General features: G+C 37.0%; 1 protein-coding gene across 7 annotated transcripts in view; it reads left to right on the forward strand.

Moving 5' to 3' along the window:
* Positions 1–12,360, forward strand: part of SECISBP2 (SECIS binding protein 2) — a 28,130-nt gene extending 15,770 nt beyond the window's left edge. For all 7 annotated transcript variants that reach the window (XM_072859549.1, XM_072859550.1, XM_072859552.1 and 4 more), the window contains 9 exons: positions 222–341; positions 1,544–1,676; positions 4,341–4,510; positions 6,099–6,237; positions 6,686–6,815; positions 9,157–9,377; positions 10,119–10,273; positions 10,715–10,916; positions 11,826–12,360. In XM_072859549.1, coding sequence (XP_072715650.1) covers positions 222–341; positions 1,544–1,676; positions 4,341–4,510; positions 6,099–6,237; positions 6,686–6,815; positions 9,157–9,377; positions 10,119–10,273; positions 10,715–10,916; positions 11,826–11,935 — 1,380 coding nt within the window. In that variant the 3' untranslated portion in view covers positions 11,936–12,360. The remainder of the gene's footprint in view (positions 1–221; positions 342–1,543; positions 1,677–4,340; positions 4,511–6,098; positions 6,238–6,685; positions 6,816–9,156; positions 9,378–10,118; positions 10,274–10,714; positions 10,917–11,825) is intronic.
* Positions 12,361–14,160: the final 1,800 nt, after the last annotated feature.

Below are 14,160 nucleotides of genomic sequence, written 5' to 3' on the forward strand. Positions count from 1 at the left end.
CCCACTCTTCAAGCCTGTCAAGGTCCCTCTGGATGGCATCCCTTCCCTGAAGCATACCAACTGTACTGCTCAGGTTGGTGTCATTCACAAACTTGCTGAGGGTGCACTCAATCCCATCGTCTATGTTCCATTTGATTTAGGATCATCTTCACTTTATCCTTTTCCATGTGTCTTTAAGTATTTTCTCTTCCTCCATGTCACCTTTTGTCTAAATTTCAAAGATCCATCTCCCTGAAGAGCATTGGGATAGTCAGTCTCCCACACTGGATGAAACTCCCAAGGTGGATGGACTGTCAGGGAAGCAAGCTTCATCTTCGATATTAGAAAGAAAGAAAATGCAGGTAAACTAATTCCTGTTTCAAAATAAGTTTACAACTCAAAATGACAAATTAAATTAGCATATTTAAATATAAGACTACGTCCAAGCTTATCTGTGATTGTATTCATACTTTGTCATTCATACTTTGAGATAAGTGACAAGATCCTCTTGATGAGAAGCACTCAGTGGTAGTAATTGCTAGCCCCCAGTTTGTGACAGAATGTTTAGGAAACAATACTAGCTTTTCATGAATGTCTGCAAGTTTCAGATATCAGGAATTTTTCTTTCACCTGTCTTATTTGATCATGACATAAATCCAGTCCAAACTGATTGCCTTAAGGAGTTGGGAACCTCTTAAAAGCGGTTCTGCTAGTTTAAGACAAGGAGGCCAGGAGATCCACTTAGCTTGGGGCAAGGAGAAGAAATACAGAGCAACAGTGAGGTCAGTAAACAGTTCCATGTTGGTGAGTAGGTTCTGGCATAGCTCTGATGCAAGATGAGATCCTGGGCTCAGAAGGAGCAGGTCACATTCCTTAACCCTATTGTAACAGAAACTGTAATGAATTGATCCTCCAGGCTAAGACTTCTAAAAGTACAAAATCTGTGAGTCATTTCCTTAGCATGTTCTGCTGTCATAGTTTGCCCTTTTGTAGTCTTTGCTAGACTATTCATTTGTAATCTTTTTATATTCTGAATCATTAAATGTGCTAAGTGTGGGACACCGCTTTTGCCTTCTCTTCAAAGCAGACAGAAAGATTACTACTTATGAGGAGATGGTGCTTAAAGATGATGACCTCTCTTTTTAATAAGGCATTGAAGATAATGATATGTGTATTGCAGTCACATACCCTGGAAGATTCACAGAGTAGTTTTTCTGTACTTTTAACAAAACTTTCAGTTCTGCTAAGCCTTTTTTGTTTTTCAAAGATAGGTGGCAGTCTGACCAAAGTGGGGAGCCTGACGTAAAGCACCTCCTTTGTTAAAGACTTCATACTTTTATGCTTTATTCCAGTAGCTATTCAAAAGTTATTTGAACTGTTTCTGATTTTTTTATTTTTCACATTAAAGTTGATATGTATTTAAAGATCAAAATACTTCCATTGAATGAAGTTAAAAATCGAACGTATCGTGGATGATGATGTTGAGTGTATTACACACCATACAAAATACAGTCTTTACATTCTGAAATGGAGAGCATTACTAATTGGTACTGAACTTGTTCAGGAAACATCCAGGAACAGTGGTAAGAAGAGTCAAATTCCCGTGCAATTGGATTTGGGTGGCATGCTGGCAGCCTTGGAGCAGAAGCAGCAAACAGAGAAGTCAAAACAGTCTTCTAAACCTGTGGTGTTTTCAGGTACTGGTTACGATGAAATTTCCTTTCTTTCAACTTGAATTGGTTTTAAGTATTCAGGTGTTAAATGTAGCCTAATTTCTGATCTGTAATGATCTCTGAATACGCAGGCAGGAGCACAGTTCACAAGATACAAGAGAAAATGAAGGTTCTTTTTAAAAAAATTTTTAAAAGCATGGCAGTCTGAATTGTTTGGAGGAAGACTTGGGGAAAGAAAAATCTTCAGGACAATGATTTGTAAAAGAACACCTTACATATATATGAGAGGTGATTGAAATTTAGCTTTGACAAAAATACTAATGTTTGTGGGGGGTTTTGCTTTGTCTTAAATATGTGTGTTATGGTTATGATGTGAACCTGCAGGAAGGGGTTACACAGTAACAAAGGCTTTCTTAAGCTTCTCTGATGCTAGAAGTCCTAGAGCTGCAACTTGAGTGAAAAAGCTCACAGGGGTTATATCAGAGTCAATCAGCCCAAGCCAGAGGATGAGTTCTTCCATGCCTGGTATTCAGCACTCAGGGAAATAATGGTTTTCAGTGGTATTCAGTGAAATAATTGCTGTTAACAAAATGCTAGGTTTTGTTGATGGAGAGAATCTTTCAGACCTTGTGGATGCGTAACCAGGAAGCAGAAACAAATAGCTCAATGTCTTTTTCATTGTAGGTCAAAATTTAGTCTTCGCTACGTTAGTGCAGTATATTTTGCAAAAGGAAAGATAATGTTTGCTAGAATTTAATGATGATAAAATTTCTCTCCTTATTTAAAAAATTCTTTACTGAAAAAATTATTTCAGAAAGGGAGCTAATAATGAGAAAATTCATCTCTCAATGTTTAATATGATAGCTGAGCTTTTAAATAAAAAGCTCAAAATACCAAGCATCAATGAGATTTTCCATCACTAACTGAGAGAACTTGTAAGATGCTTTTTCAAATTCTTTTTCTGCAGTTGATCTTTTTTCATTTGAGTCAGTCAAACTCAATGCTGCAGAGGTACTAATAACCAGTTTTGTTTATATAAAATTATACAGTGCATGGATCGGCAAGTAGATGGTGGAGCACAAAGGTATGGGTCACAATACCTGTTTTGTAATATTAAATTGCCTGTGTCTGAATCTGCTGCAGAAGATAAATTGATGTGTCATGTTTGTATCCCGGAAGTATAAGGCAGATGCTACCTCAGCTTTATACTTTTTTTTAAACATTCAATGCACCCATTAAATTGGCGTGTACCAAAACGTAACTTCAGTTTGTGAGGTGGCATTGTGCTGACTTCTGTAGAAGAGAAGCACAGTGAACAAGAAGGGCAAGGAGTGTGACTGCAGACAAAGTTATTTCATTCCACTTACTCCTTCATTTGGTAAATAATGTATGGATGGAACAGCATAGTAAAGCAGTAGTTATTTGAATTTAAATTACATTTTTGGAAATACATCAATTGTGCAAAATTACACGAACTGTTAAAGCTGTCAAGTTCAGGAACATGAGAACTCTGTGAATTTGAAATGAAGAGGTGATGTACCCAGTGAAGGAAATACCATGTGTCTGCAGGATGTCTACTTACGTATTGCTTCAAATCCGGCTTAAATTCTTGTAGCCACCTATGCTAACATACTGCACAACGTTCTTGGCAGTATTCTCAATTTGCCTTTGTTACACAGAGCCAAAAAAGAAAAGATGTGGTGTAGCAGTTTTATGAAGTAAACTGTTTATGCTAATAGTACTGTATGTGGTTTTTGAGGATCAGCATATAAATACTTTGGAAGCAGTAAATGAAGATGGCTTAAGACAAGCTGCCAGAAGCTTTGGATGTTTTTTAGGGGAGAGAGGTTGCCTGAGGCACAAAGGTGTCAAGCTCATTCCACTGATACTTATGTCATCCTCTTCATTGACTTGCTAATGTAACCTGGTTTATATTGCAGGTAACTGAAGTTTGACAAAGTGGTCTCACATGATACAGCAATTCCTACTGACAGTTGAAAAGGGAGAGTAGTTTTTAGATTGGAAGGTCCAGGTTCAGTGATTTGGCCAGTCATTTAAAGCTTCTGTGCTCTAAACCCTCTGAAAAATGCAAGTAAAGTAGACATCTCCTGAGAGCTGTGCTGGTTAAGCAAAAGAGACTTAGCTGTAGCTTTGCATTACTCATTACCCATCTGCAAATGAACTTCATCCAACTTCATTAAGGTGTAACAAATGGTAGGAGTAAGTGCTCCTGATTATTTACAGCAATTAAATCTAAAATCTATAACATTGCAACTCAATATTTATCTTAATGCAGTACAGAATCTGTGGAGGAGGAAATGCCATTACCATGAAACGTAGAGATTCCTGAAGGTTCACCAAGCTGGCATGGCATGGTGTTGAAGGTAGCTTGGAGTGCAGTGTTTTGCCCAATTCTGCTTTTGAGAGTTCAGGGTCAGAGCTTTTAGTTTCTAGTTGTGATTCTTAGTTGTATAATAAAAGTAGAGGACATGTCAGTCTTTTGGGAGGAGTGTCTTTATTAAAAAAACATTGTTTAATGACACAGGATTGCCTATAAATATTCTTAATAGCAACACAACACAAATTTAATATGTGTATACTAGTCCTAATCCAGTCATTAAACTTGCATTGGATTCTAGTTTAGGTATTTGTTATAGTTGTCTGATGCAGACTTTTTTTTTATCTCAGTTGGTGGTGCCATACCATTGCTTTCTAAAGAACCTGCTACAGCCACAAAAAGTCACCGGTTAAACCAAGGAAAGATGCCTCATAACCCTTTGGATTCCAGCGCTCCTTTGGTAAAGAAAGGGAAACAGAGAGAAGTCCCTAGAGCAAAGAGACCAACACCTCTTAAAAAGGTGCTCATACTTTTACCTTAAATAGTACAATATAGGCTAATGTAACTTCAGTATTACTCTGAGCCTCTTAAACCTTCTGGTATGGAGATCTGCATCCCAGCATCCACTTGTCTAAATTCAATTTTAGCTTTCCTTGGTTTAAAAAGGGGGGGCTGGGGAGAAGAGAGGAGTCTTGCTAAATAGCATATACAAATTCCCCCAAAATATATTTTCTCACTTAAATCACTTGATTGCTGAAGAACTGTCACTAGTAATGTCAAGTGTCACTTGTCAAGTGTCCACACATCATTGGTACAGGGGGACATCCAAAGAAATCTTATTTGGTTTGGACAAGATATGCTTATTTACAGGACAGGGGAGAATGGATCAAACAAAGCTAGTATTTAATGTTTCTGTGCTCTTCCAAGCCAGAACTTCAGATGATTCTGCAGCAACTAGTGTTAGATCCACTTGGCTCTTGTATCTTCCCTCTTTACCCATTCACGTTGCTTCCTGTCGTGTCTTCTATATAGAGGATTTTGAGATACCACTCCATCACTACGTCACTCTTTGGTCTAGAACAATTCTTACCGAGCTAGTGAAAGTAGTTTAGTGGTCATTCTGTGCTGCTTAATTGAATTTGAGAACTGTACAATATAAACAACATATAACATAAATAATAAATTGGGGGGGGGGGGTGTGGTACTAATTACTGTGTCTTCTGGCTGTTCTATCTTCATGCCATCTATTTTCCAAAGTAGGTTTGAGAAGACAAAGATTGCTTTGTCTGTGTAATATCTGTGTTCTGAGTATGGTAGGGAGCATACTTCTGTTCTTTGTTCATCTTTAACAAATACAAATGGAGAAATTTACTTTTGCAATTAGATTCTGTGGTGTAATTAATTATGAATTTTGGGTAGATTAGCTGAGCTAGTGGTCATATATACAATAACTGCTTCTTAGCAGCTGTGAAAGCAGAGAAGGAAGATGAGTTCCAGGAAACTGATTATTGCTTTCATCTATGGTAGCATGTTTGGATCCACCATATGTTCTACTTTCCTTCCTTCTGTATACCATACAGCTTAGCTATCCATGGTAATGTCTTCTCTTTTTCTTCAACCAGCAAATTCAGAGACAGCGATCTATTAGACTGACTCAAGATTTTTAACAGGGGAATAAGAGGGAAGACTAACTGTGTGCATATATATATATATATATACACATACACACACATATACTTGAGTGTTTGGCTGAATTGCTACAAATTGACAGTCTGAAGAAGAAAGGTAGAGGGGAGACTTTTTCACCTGCTTCTCTGCATTGAAGCAATTTGTTGCTTTAACTTTAGTTCTGCTCTTGTAGTTGATCCCTAGTAATTATTTATTCCACCCAGACACTGGTAATCAAGGAAAAAGTAATTTTCTATGTAGATTTAGGGAATATCTCTCCTTTTTATGTGCAAATTAAGAAAACCCCAAATGTTGTAAACTTTGAATGATAGTCCCAAACTTCTTTATGAATGGTCTGTATGTAAACACTTGGTAAGAGAAACTGCTTTGTTATCTGTGTGACATTGAATTGATTTGGTTTTTATATATATATTTTTTAGATTATACTGAAAGAAAGAGAACAACGAAAACAGCAACACCTCTTAGAACAGAGCGCAGTACCAAAATATGAAGATAATATTTGTCAGTCTGCAGAAAATATTACTGAAGATGAAACTCTTCCACAGGATAGTCAAGCAGGTATCTTTCAAGACAAGAGTATAATACAGTATGTAGATGGAGATTTGAGAGTGAGCACACTTAGTACTTTCAAAAATGTGTACCAATTACTGTCAAACTGTAACTTCACAATTTTCTAAGATTCATCTGGGGCTTATCTAGAGTTTAAAGTGTGCCAAAGCTGATAGTCTATGTAGTTACTAATTAGGATTCTGATTACTGTTGCACACTTTCATGCCTGTTGGATTTATTATATGTCGTAATGAGAGTCCCTGCATCTCTCTGGCAATTTGTTTAAAAATAGGTACAATAGTAAAAAATAAGAGAGAAAAATGTATTACCTGTTCCCCTACTACCACAGACTGTTGTAATACTTAAGTAATGACTCTTCAAGAGATACTTGACGAATTAGTCTCTTCACAATGGTTTTTGGTCTGTCTTTTCATTGAAATCTTTATTTACATGATAGCTGTTCCTGTAACGCAAGTTGCTGAAGGGTGTCTGGGGAACACAGGGATCAAGAAATCTACAGAAGGTTCTATGACTTCAAAGCAGCTGACCTCCAATCTTCCAAAAATCCATAGTAGGAATTTTAGAGAGTAAGTATTGATTATATTGATGTCTGTTTTTCCACATACCACTGATATGGCATTTTTCAAACAAGATACTTCAGTTGCATTCTGTGCAACACTAATTACAACTTTCAGTCTAAACTCTAAATTTTTTTCAGTTTTTCTGTAAGCTGACACACAAAGAAATGATATCCAGAGAAATAGTCTGTATGTTGTTGTAATTCTCACTTCAAAGTACATGTTCCTTGAAGGAAAAAAAAGATCAGAAATTCATTCAAGGCTAAGGAAGGAAAAGGAGCTGCTGTTAAAGTACAACTACCTTATTTTAAATAAATGGAGTACCAGCTTAATATTTAAGAAAAAGAGTAGTTGTCGTGGTTTAACCCCAGCCAGCAACTAAGCCCCACACAGCTGGTCGCTCACTTTCCGCCTGGTGGGATGGGGGAGAGAATTAGAAGAGTGAAAGTGAGAAAGCTCATGGGTTGAGATAAAGACAGTTTAATAGGTAACGCAAAAGCTGTGCACGCAAGCAAAGCAAAACAAGGAATTCATTCAGTCCTCCTCATTGGCAGGCAGGTGTTCAGCCATCTCCAGGAAAGCAGGGCTCCATCACACATAACAGTGACTTGGGAAGACAAACGCCACCACTGTGAACGTCCCTTCCCTTCCCTGTTCTTCCCCCAGCTTTATATGCTCCGCATGATGCCATATGGTATGGAATAGCCCTTTGGTCAGCTGGGGTCAGCTGTCCCAGCCATGTCCCCTCACAACTCCTTGTGCAGCCCCAGCCCACTCGCTGGTGGGGTGGGGTGAGAAGCAGAAAAGGCCTTGACTCTGTGTAAGCACTGCTCAGCAATAACGAAAGCCTTCCTGTATTGTCACCACTGTTTCCAGCACAAATCCAAAACATAGCCCCATACTAGCTACTGTGAAGAAAATTAACTCTGTCCCAGCCAAAACCAGCACAGTAGTACACCTTACTTTGTTTTAGTGTGTACTTTGGTTTTCTGCTGGCAGACCAAATGGCAAAAATGTAAAGAATGTGACTAGCCAGATTACATTTTCATGCTGTGGCTAGGCAGAGAAATAAAGGGAAGATTTATGGGTTATTACACGCAAACACTTTTAGTTTTGTTTAAACAGATGTGTATACATGTTTCCTTATAAAAGAAGAAATAGTCATTACTATATATGAAGAGGTCAGAGATCCAGTCATGACAGTTTAAAGCAGTTAGGTAAGCAGTGTTTGAACTTTTAGTTTTCTTCCCATAAAGGCACCCCGGGCCTTATTGCAGTTCATGTTATAGTAAAGGTCAATACTGATACAACCATTCTTTATCTTCCTGATGCCATGTGTTAGCTCTAATTTAACTTTTAATTGCATTTAAAATTACTTAACTTGTTTCTATGCAACACTGTTTTACTGAAAGCACAGTTTGGTTTGAATATGTACAGGGCAACTCAGTCCTGCCTATTATAGGATGTAGAGCGTTCAGCAAAGCTTAGAATATTTTGTGTCTTTAGATTTTCAGTGTTTTAGTAGACTTGTCTTTGAGACTTAGTGAAATCAACTGGAAATAGTAAATAAAAACTCTTGTAACTTAAATAAAAGTTCGAGATAAATGTGTCTCTAAGATCCAGGATAGACCGTGCAGTCCCTTCTCACAATGTTATGTGAATTTGCCACTTGGCATCTTTCTGTTGACTGTGGAGTTGAGATATCTTTAGTTTTTCTCTTTGAGACCCTTCTTTACTGAACAATTCTTTGTGTAAAAGATGGGGGGAAAAATAATTTAGAACCCTGATCTTTTCCGGGGAATACTAGAAGGATGAAGTACATCTGTTTTTGTCCTTTCCTTAAGAACACCACAGGGTGTAGTCTGATAAGTGAAACAGGATGACAGACAAAAAAATATGAACCTGGGGAGGAGTAATTTGATCCAGATTTCCATCTTTGTTATAAGTAGCCTTGTATTTATAGAAATAAATCAGAATTTTATACTTTGGTTGCTGTACTTTGATTTATATAGGTCAAAATAAATGCCCTCAGAAAAATGCTTCAATAGAAAAACATATGTACATATATATTTATTGGTATAAAATTTATATATATACGTTTATTGTACATCTGTGTATGTATTTTTAGTATAGTTTGATAGGGGAGCCAGATACCACAAGTAACAAAACTGTCTGTAAGTTCTCAGCCACTGAAAAAAAATCTTAAGTAAATTTTTGTTTTCATGTATATAACAAGTGTGTTTGGAGTGGAAATCAAAACTGTTTATATTTTACATATTTTACATACTACATTTTTAGGTGTTACACATTTGTAATTTTAGGATTTTTAACAATTTATTCTTTCCTCCAGTTATTGCAGCCAGGTGCTTAGTAAAGAAGTTGACAGTTGTGTGACAGATCTCTTAAAGGAACTGGTTCGTTTCCAAGATCGCTTGTATCAGAAAGACCCAGTAAAGGCCAAGATAAAACGCAGGCTTGTTATGGGTCTTAGAGAAGTTTTGAAACATCTGAAGCTGAAAAAACTGAAGTGTGTCATCATCTCTCCAAACTGTGAAAAGATTCAGTCAAAGGGTAAATAAGTTTAAAAAAAAAAAAAAATCTTTGTTTAACAAAAGCAATGTAAGACAGCAGACTCGGTATACTGGCAGCAGTATTATTACTGGAGGAACTTATTTGAGTAGCCTTTGAAATCTGGTCATATAAAGATGGCTTCCTTCTTCAGATTGTTTACTGCTGTGCAGCTGAAGTGTGAGCTGAGTCCAGACTATCTGGGGTGGGGGAAGTTATCTGAAACTAGGATCTGTTTAGTTACCGATTTGCAGTGCAGCTGCACAAAAGATTGCACTGGCACAGCTGAAAAGAGACAAAGGTTACTGATGCCAGCTGTGCCACCACAAGAAGTCCTGCTGTATCAGTCTCTTTTACGCCACAGATTGACAATAAGTTGTCAGTGATAGTTTGTTTAAAATTTGTTGTAATTATTGTCATTACTTTCTATTAACTTTTAAATAATTTCTTAGCAGCTGGGTATTTTTTAATACTAGATTAGACTATACTACACATAAAATAGGGAATAGTAGCAGTCTAAGGATACTGCTAATTAAGAATTAAGAAAAAAAATGTCATTCTCCTTTAAAAATGGAGATCTAACGCTATTACTGAGATCCATGTATTTTTTTCCTATAAACTCTTGTAATTTCAAAATGTACCCATAATCTTGGGGTATTTCTTGCCACCTTTTAACAGTACTGTCCTTTAGTTATAACTAGCTTGAATAGTGTCATTCTTTGCTAATCCTATTGTCTGCTCCAGGTGGGTTGGATGATACTCTACACAACATTATTGACTGTGCCTGTGAACAGAATATCCCATTTGTTTTTGCCCTTAATCGCAAGGCCCTAGGCCGCTGTGTGAACAAAGCAGTGCCTGTGAGTGTGGTGGGAATTTTTAGCTATGATGGGGCTCAGGTAAGTTGAAATATGTAGGTTCATGTTTTTGTTTAGCTTTATTTTTTACTTGTAAGGGGGGAAAAAAAATACTCTGACTTTAAGGTTTTGTTTGCTTGTTTTGCTTTTGCACATTTATACTCTTTATCCCAGTGGCTTATACGAAAAACTGATTTTAGAAATACAGCCACTCAGCACTGTTCAAAAAAAGTAATTTGGCCATCTCTTCCTGACATCTTCTCCATCTAGATCTCTTTCCAAAATTTTTTTTTTCAAGAGAATTGGTATTTTTATAAATGCTTATAAATGGTTTGTTTTTCATGTCTTTATACCTGCTTAGCTGTTCAACTTTTATATATGAACATATATGTTCTGAATAAGGAATATTCATTACAGATTTTCATGGAGATGTTAAAACTTACTATATGATTTAAGCTCTACTAATATTTTATATTTCCATAGGACCATTTTCATAGAATGGTACAACTGACAACAGAGGCCAGGAAGGCCTACAAAGATATGATAGCAGCTTTACAGGAGGAAGCTGAAGGAGGACTAAGAGAAACCCAACCCAGTGTCTTAACCACTGAATGTGAAAAAAATGGCTTACCAGAAACTGGTAAAACATCTTCCAAGGACTCTGATGAGGATGTACCAAATTATAGTGAGTATTTACTGACTTGGTTTTGGTTCAGTTTTCATTCAAAGTGCTCTTCGATTCTACTACTTTCACTGAAACAAATGATACCTGACACTTTAGTGGTTAGTAAGGGAGGAAATTCTGCTTTTCTGTGATTCCCTCCCTGCCCCTGTCCGTCCCCCCCCCGCCCCTCTAATTTTATAAACCTGAGGTCAGCTCTTGCTGAGAAAACCTGACACTTCAGTGGTTAGTAAGGGGGGAAGTTCTGCTTTTCTGTGATTTCCCCCTGTCCCTCTAATTTTATAAACCTGAGGTCAGCTCTTGCTGAGAAAGTCTTAGAGAAAATTCCTCTCTGAAATCCACTGGTGGCAGGTTGTACTCATTGCTTTGTCCAAGGAGGTTTAGCAGAGCTCCTTATTATTTCTATGTGTTAAAAAATCCTCTTAAGTTTTTTTTTTTCTATAAGTGCATACTCTTTAACTATGGTGGACTTAAGTTTTGTATTGAAGCCTGTTTGAGGTGCATTTTCCATCCTTCTAGAAACACATTCCTCCAGCTCTGCTCATACAGTCACCAGACAACAACAGTTATCACAGATACTAGGCAACTTAAAACTTCTTTGAAAATTTTGAAAACTTATGAGGTTTTTTTAAAAGTTGGATCCACCTTCAGACTTAGCCTTGCCTGAGTAGGGGGCTGGACACAAGGACCTCAATGCATCCTGTCACACCTAAAGTATTCTTTCGTGCATCTTCTGATGTCCCATGGTGTACATGCCAACATGCCCATGGGCCATTTTATCTCAACACTTACTTTGAGGAGGAAGTAGAACATCAGTGTGACTTCTCACTTTAAGTTTTTCCTCAAGTATTATACAGTAACCTGTTTGTTGTTTGTTTTGTGTTTATTTTTTTTTATTCTAATATTCCCTAGTTAAAATCTGGAAGAGAAAACTTGAAGAAGAGTATAACCCATATGCACTGGAACTGGAAAAGAGTGCAACTGCTGACATGGTGGTAGTGAATTCGGAAGAGCATCAGTAAATCCAGATCTAATTCTACTGAGCTTTCCATCTTTTATTTTTAGACCCCTAGGAAGAGGGTAGCAAAACAAAATAATTTAAGAAATATCTGAAGTCAGCTAAGTAAACTGTTCTGAATCCCTTTAAGCAAAATACACACTGGAGCACATGAGGCACTAGCTAATGCTTTTACGTCCTATGTATTTGGCTGATTAGTGTAGTAGATGACAACAGCAAATTGTCTTAGCCCCAAACCACTTTAACTGGCTTGGCATACTTCAATAGTTTTATGGACTAGCATTGATTTGTTAGTGATACAATATACCAAAAGAACTTGCTAGAAAGATAATTTTATTTGGGAAGAGATTCCATGAGCCAGAAGGTTGGGGCTTGTGGCAAGTTGCTTTTTATTTTTAACTCTTGTTTAAAGAACTTCAACTGTTTTTTCAATTGTGTGTTTGTTCTTGGTTTTTTCTTCTAAATAAACCTGCTTAGGTGGGCAGGCTGGCATCAATGTAACTCTTTTCATGTCAGCAAGAAATTAATTCTGGGCAGGCACCTTGACTGAAACTAATTAAGGAAGGCCATGATGACAAATTTCCCAGTAAGCTCTTCTGTGTGATATTTTGTTCTTCTGGGATCATACAGCAGGTGTAAAGGAGACAGCATGGCCTGCAAAGGTCTGAAATTCCTGAAGTGAAAATGCTCAGTATAGAAATTTTATAAAGTTGATTAAGTGTACAATGATGATGTTTCTGCTGCTACTGAGACTAATTTATCATAGGTCCTGCTTTGATGTTTCTGATGCTACGGAGACTAGTTTATCACAGGTCCTGCTCTGAAGTTAGATGATATTGAAGGACAGCAAATGTGCGAGCCTGGTATCCTATCTATACCTTCTCCATGCCGACAGACTCCTCATTCCTTCAGTTTGGGGTTGTGTCGGTGTATATATGTAAGAGTTTTTCATAGAATCATAGAATGCTTTGGGTTGGAAGGGACCTTTACAGGTCATCTAGTCCAACCCCCCTGCAAGATTTTTGATCAGTCTCAGTTTGTATCTAAGGTAGGGAAAATTTATATCTTAGAGGAAATAAAATTTTTATCTCATACAAAATAAAATTTTAAAAACAAAATATGCTTATAATGGTGGTGGAGCACCTTAGTGGGAATGTCCTATATAAATACTGTTGTTTACAAGTTGCAGACATAAGAGGACAAGCCTAAAGAAAGTAATTGGAGGATGCACATGTAACTTCTGTCAGCTGTTCTGAAAGATAATATAGATGCCATGTGCTGCTGCCAGCATCTCTGAAGCGTGTCTGTAAGTGCTTCACCACACTGAACATTTGTAGTGCAATACTTTGCAAAGTAGCTGCCTTGTGAAGTTAGAAGTGATATAAAAAACTTTAAATAATTTTAAATTCAAACAATTTTGTAGAATGTAAATTGTATAAAATCTGTTACAATATATTGATTATATAAAGTATGGTTGTGACTTAAATCAACTCTTCTGGTGGGCACTTAATGGTACTTGAATGTCAGTTTTGAGAAGAACATTGATAAGGGAAGCCAGCCTTAAGCTGACATGCACAGTTGGTCACTAGTTATGATGATGATCCTTTTGTATTAGTTTTTTGTAATCTTAAATGGAAATTGAGGGTGAAAGATCCCAGTGATGAAAGACTATTTTGGCCAGCAGATATCCTTGATCCAGAGGTAAGTCGTGATTTATTCATACTTGTGCCACTTTGATACACATCTGAAATTCCTAAACCTAGTCACTGCATGGAATGGGGACCAGTTGGTGAAGATCACATTAACAACTTTTTTTTTGGCCATATTTTCTGTTTTGTCTTAATTGTAGAAGAGCATGAAAAGTTACTTTGGAAACATTATATGTTGTTCAAAATCTTAGGAAGTTATTTCCTGTTCTTAGAATGTAGCAAAAAATTTCACTATAACAAGTCACAGCTGTGTTCACAAATTCTGTTACACAGATGTTTTTTCACAAAGTTGAGCTAAACAAAAAATCTGGCAATCTTTTTTTACTCCTTGCAGTACTTCACTGCAGAGACTCTCACCTCAATCTTACAAAGGTTTACCTTCCCACTCAGCACTACAGAACTAAACTTCAGTCTGCTCCAAATCTATTGAACAAATAGAAGAGGGACAATTCAAGAAAAGTCTTTTTATACTTGTCCCTTAGCCATAAAAGATGTCATAAGAGAAACACAATGGGGAAGA

The sequence above is a fragment of the Ciconia boyciana genome, chromosome 4 (genome assembly GCF_034638445.1).
Source record: "Ciconia boyciana chromosome 4, ASM3463844v1, whole genome shotgun sequence".
Lineage (NCBI taxonomy): Eukaryota > Metazoa > Chordata > Aves > Ciconiiformes > Ciconiidae > Ciconia > Ciconia boyciana.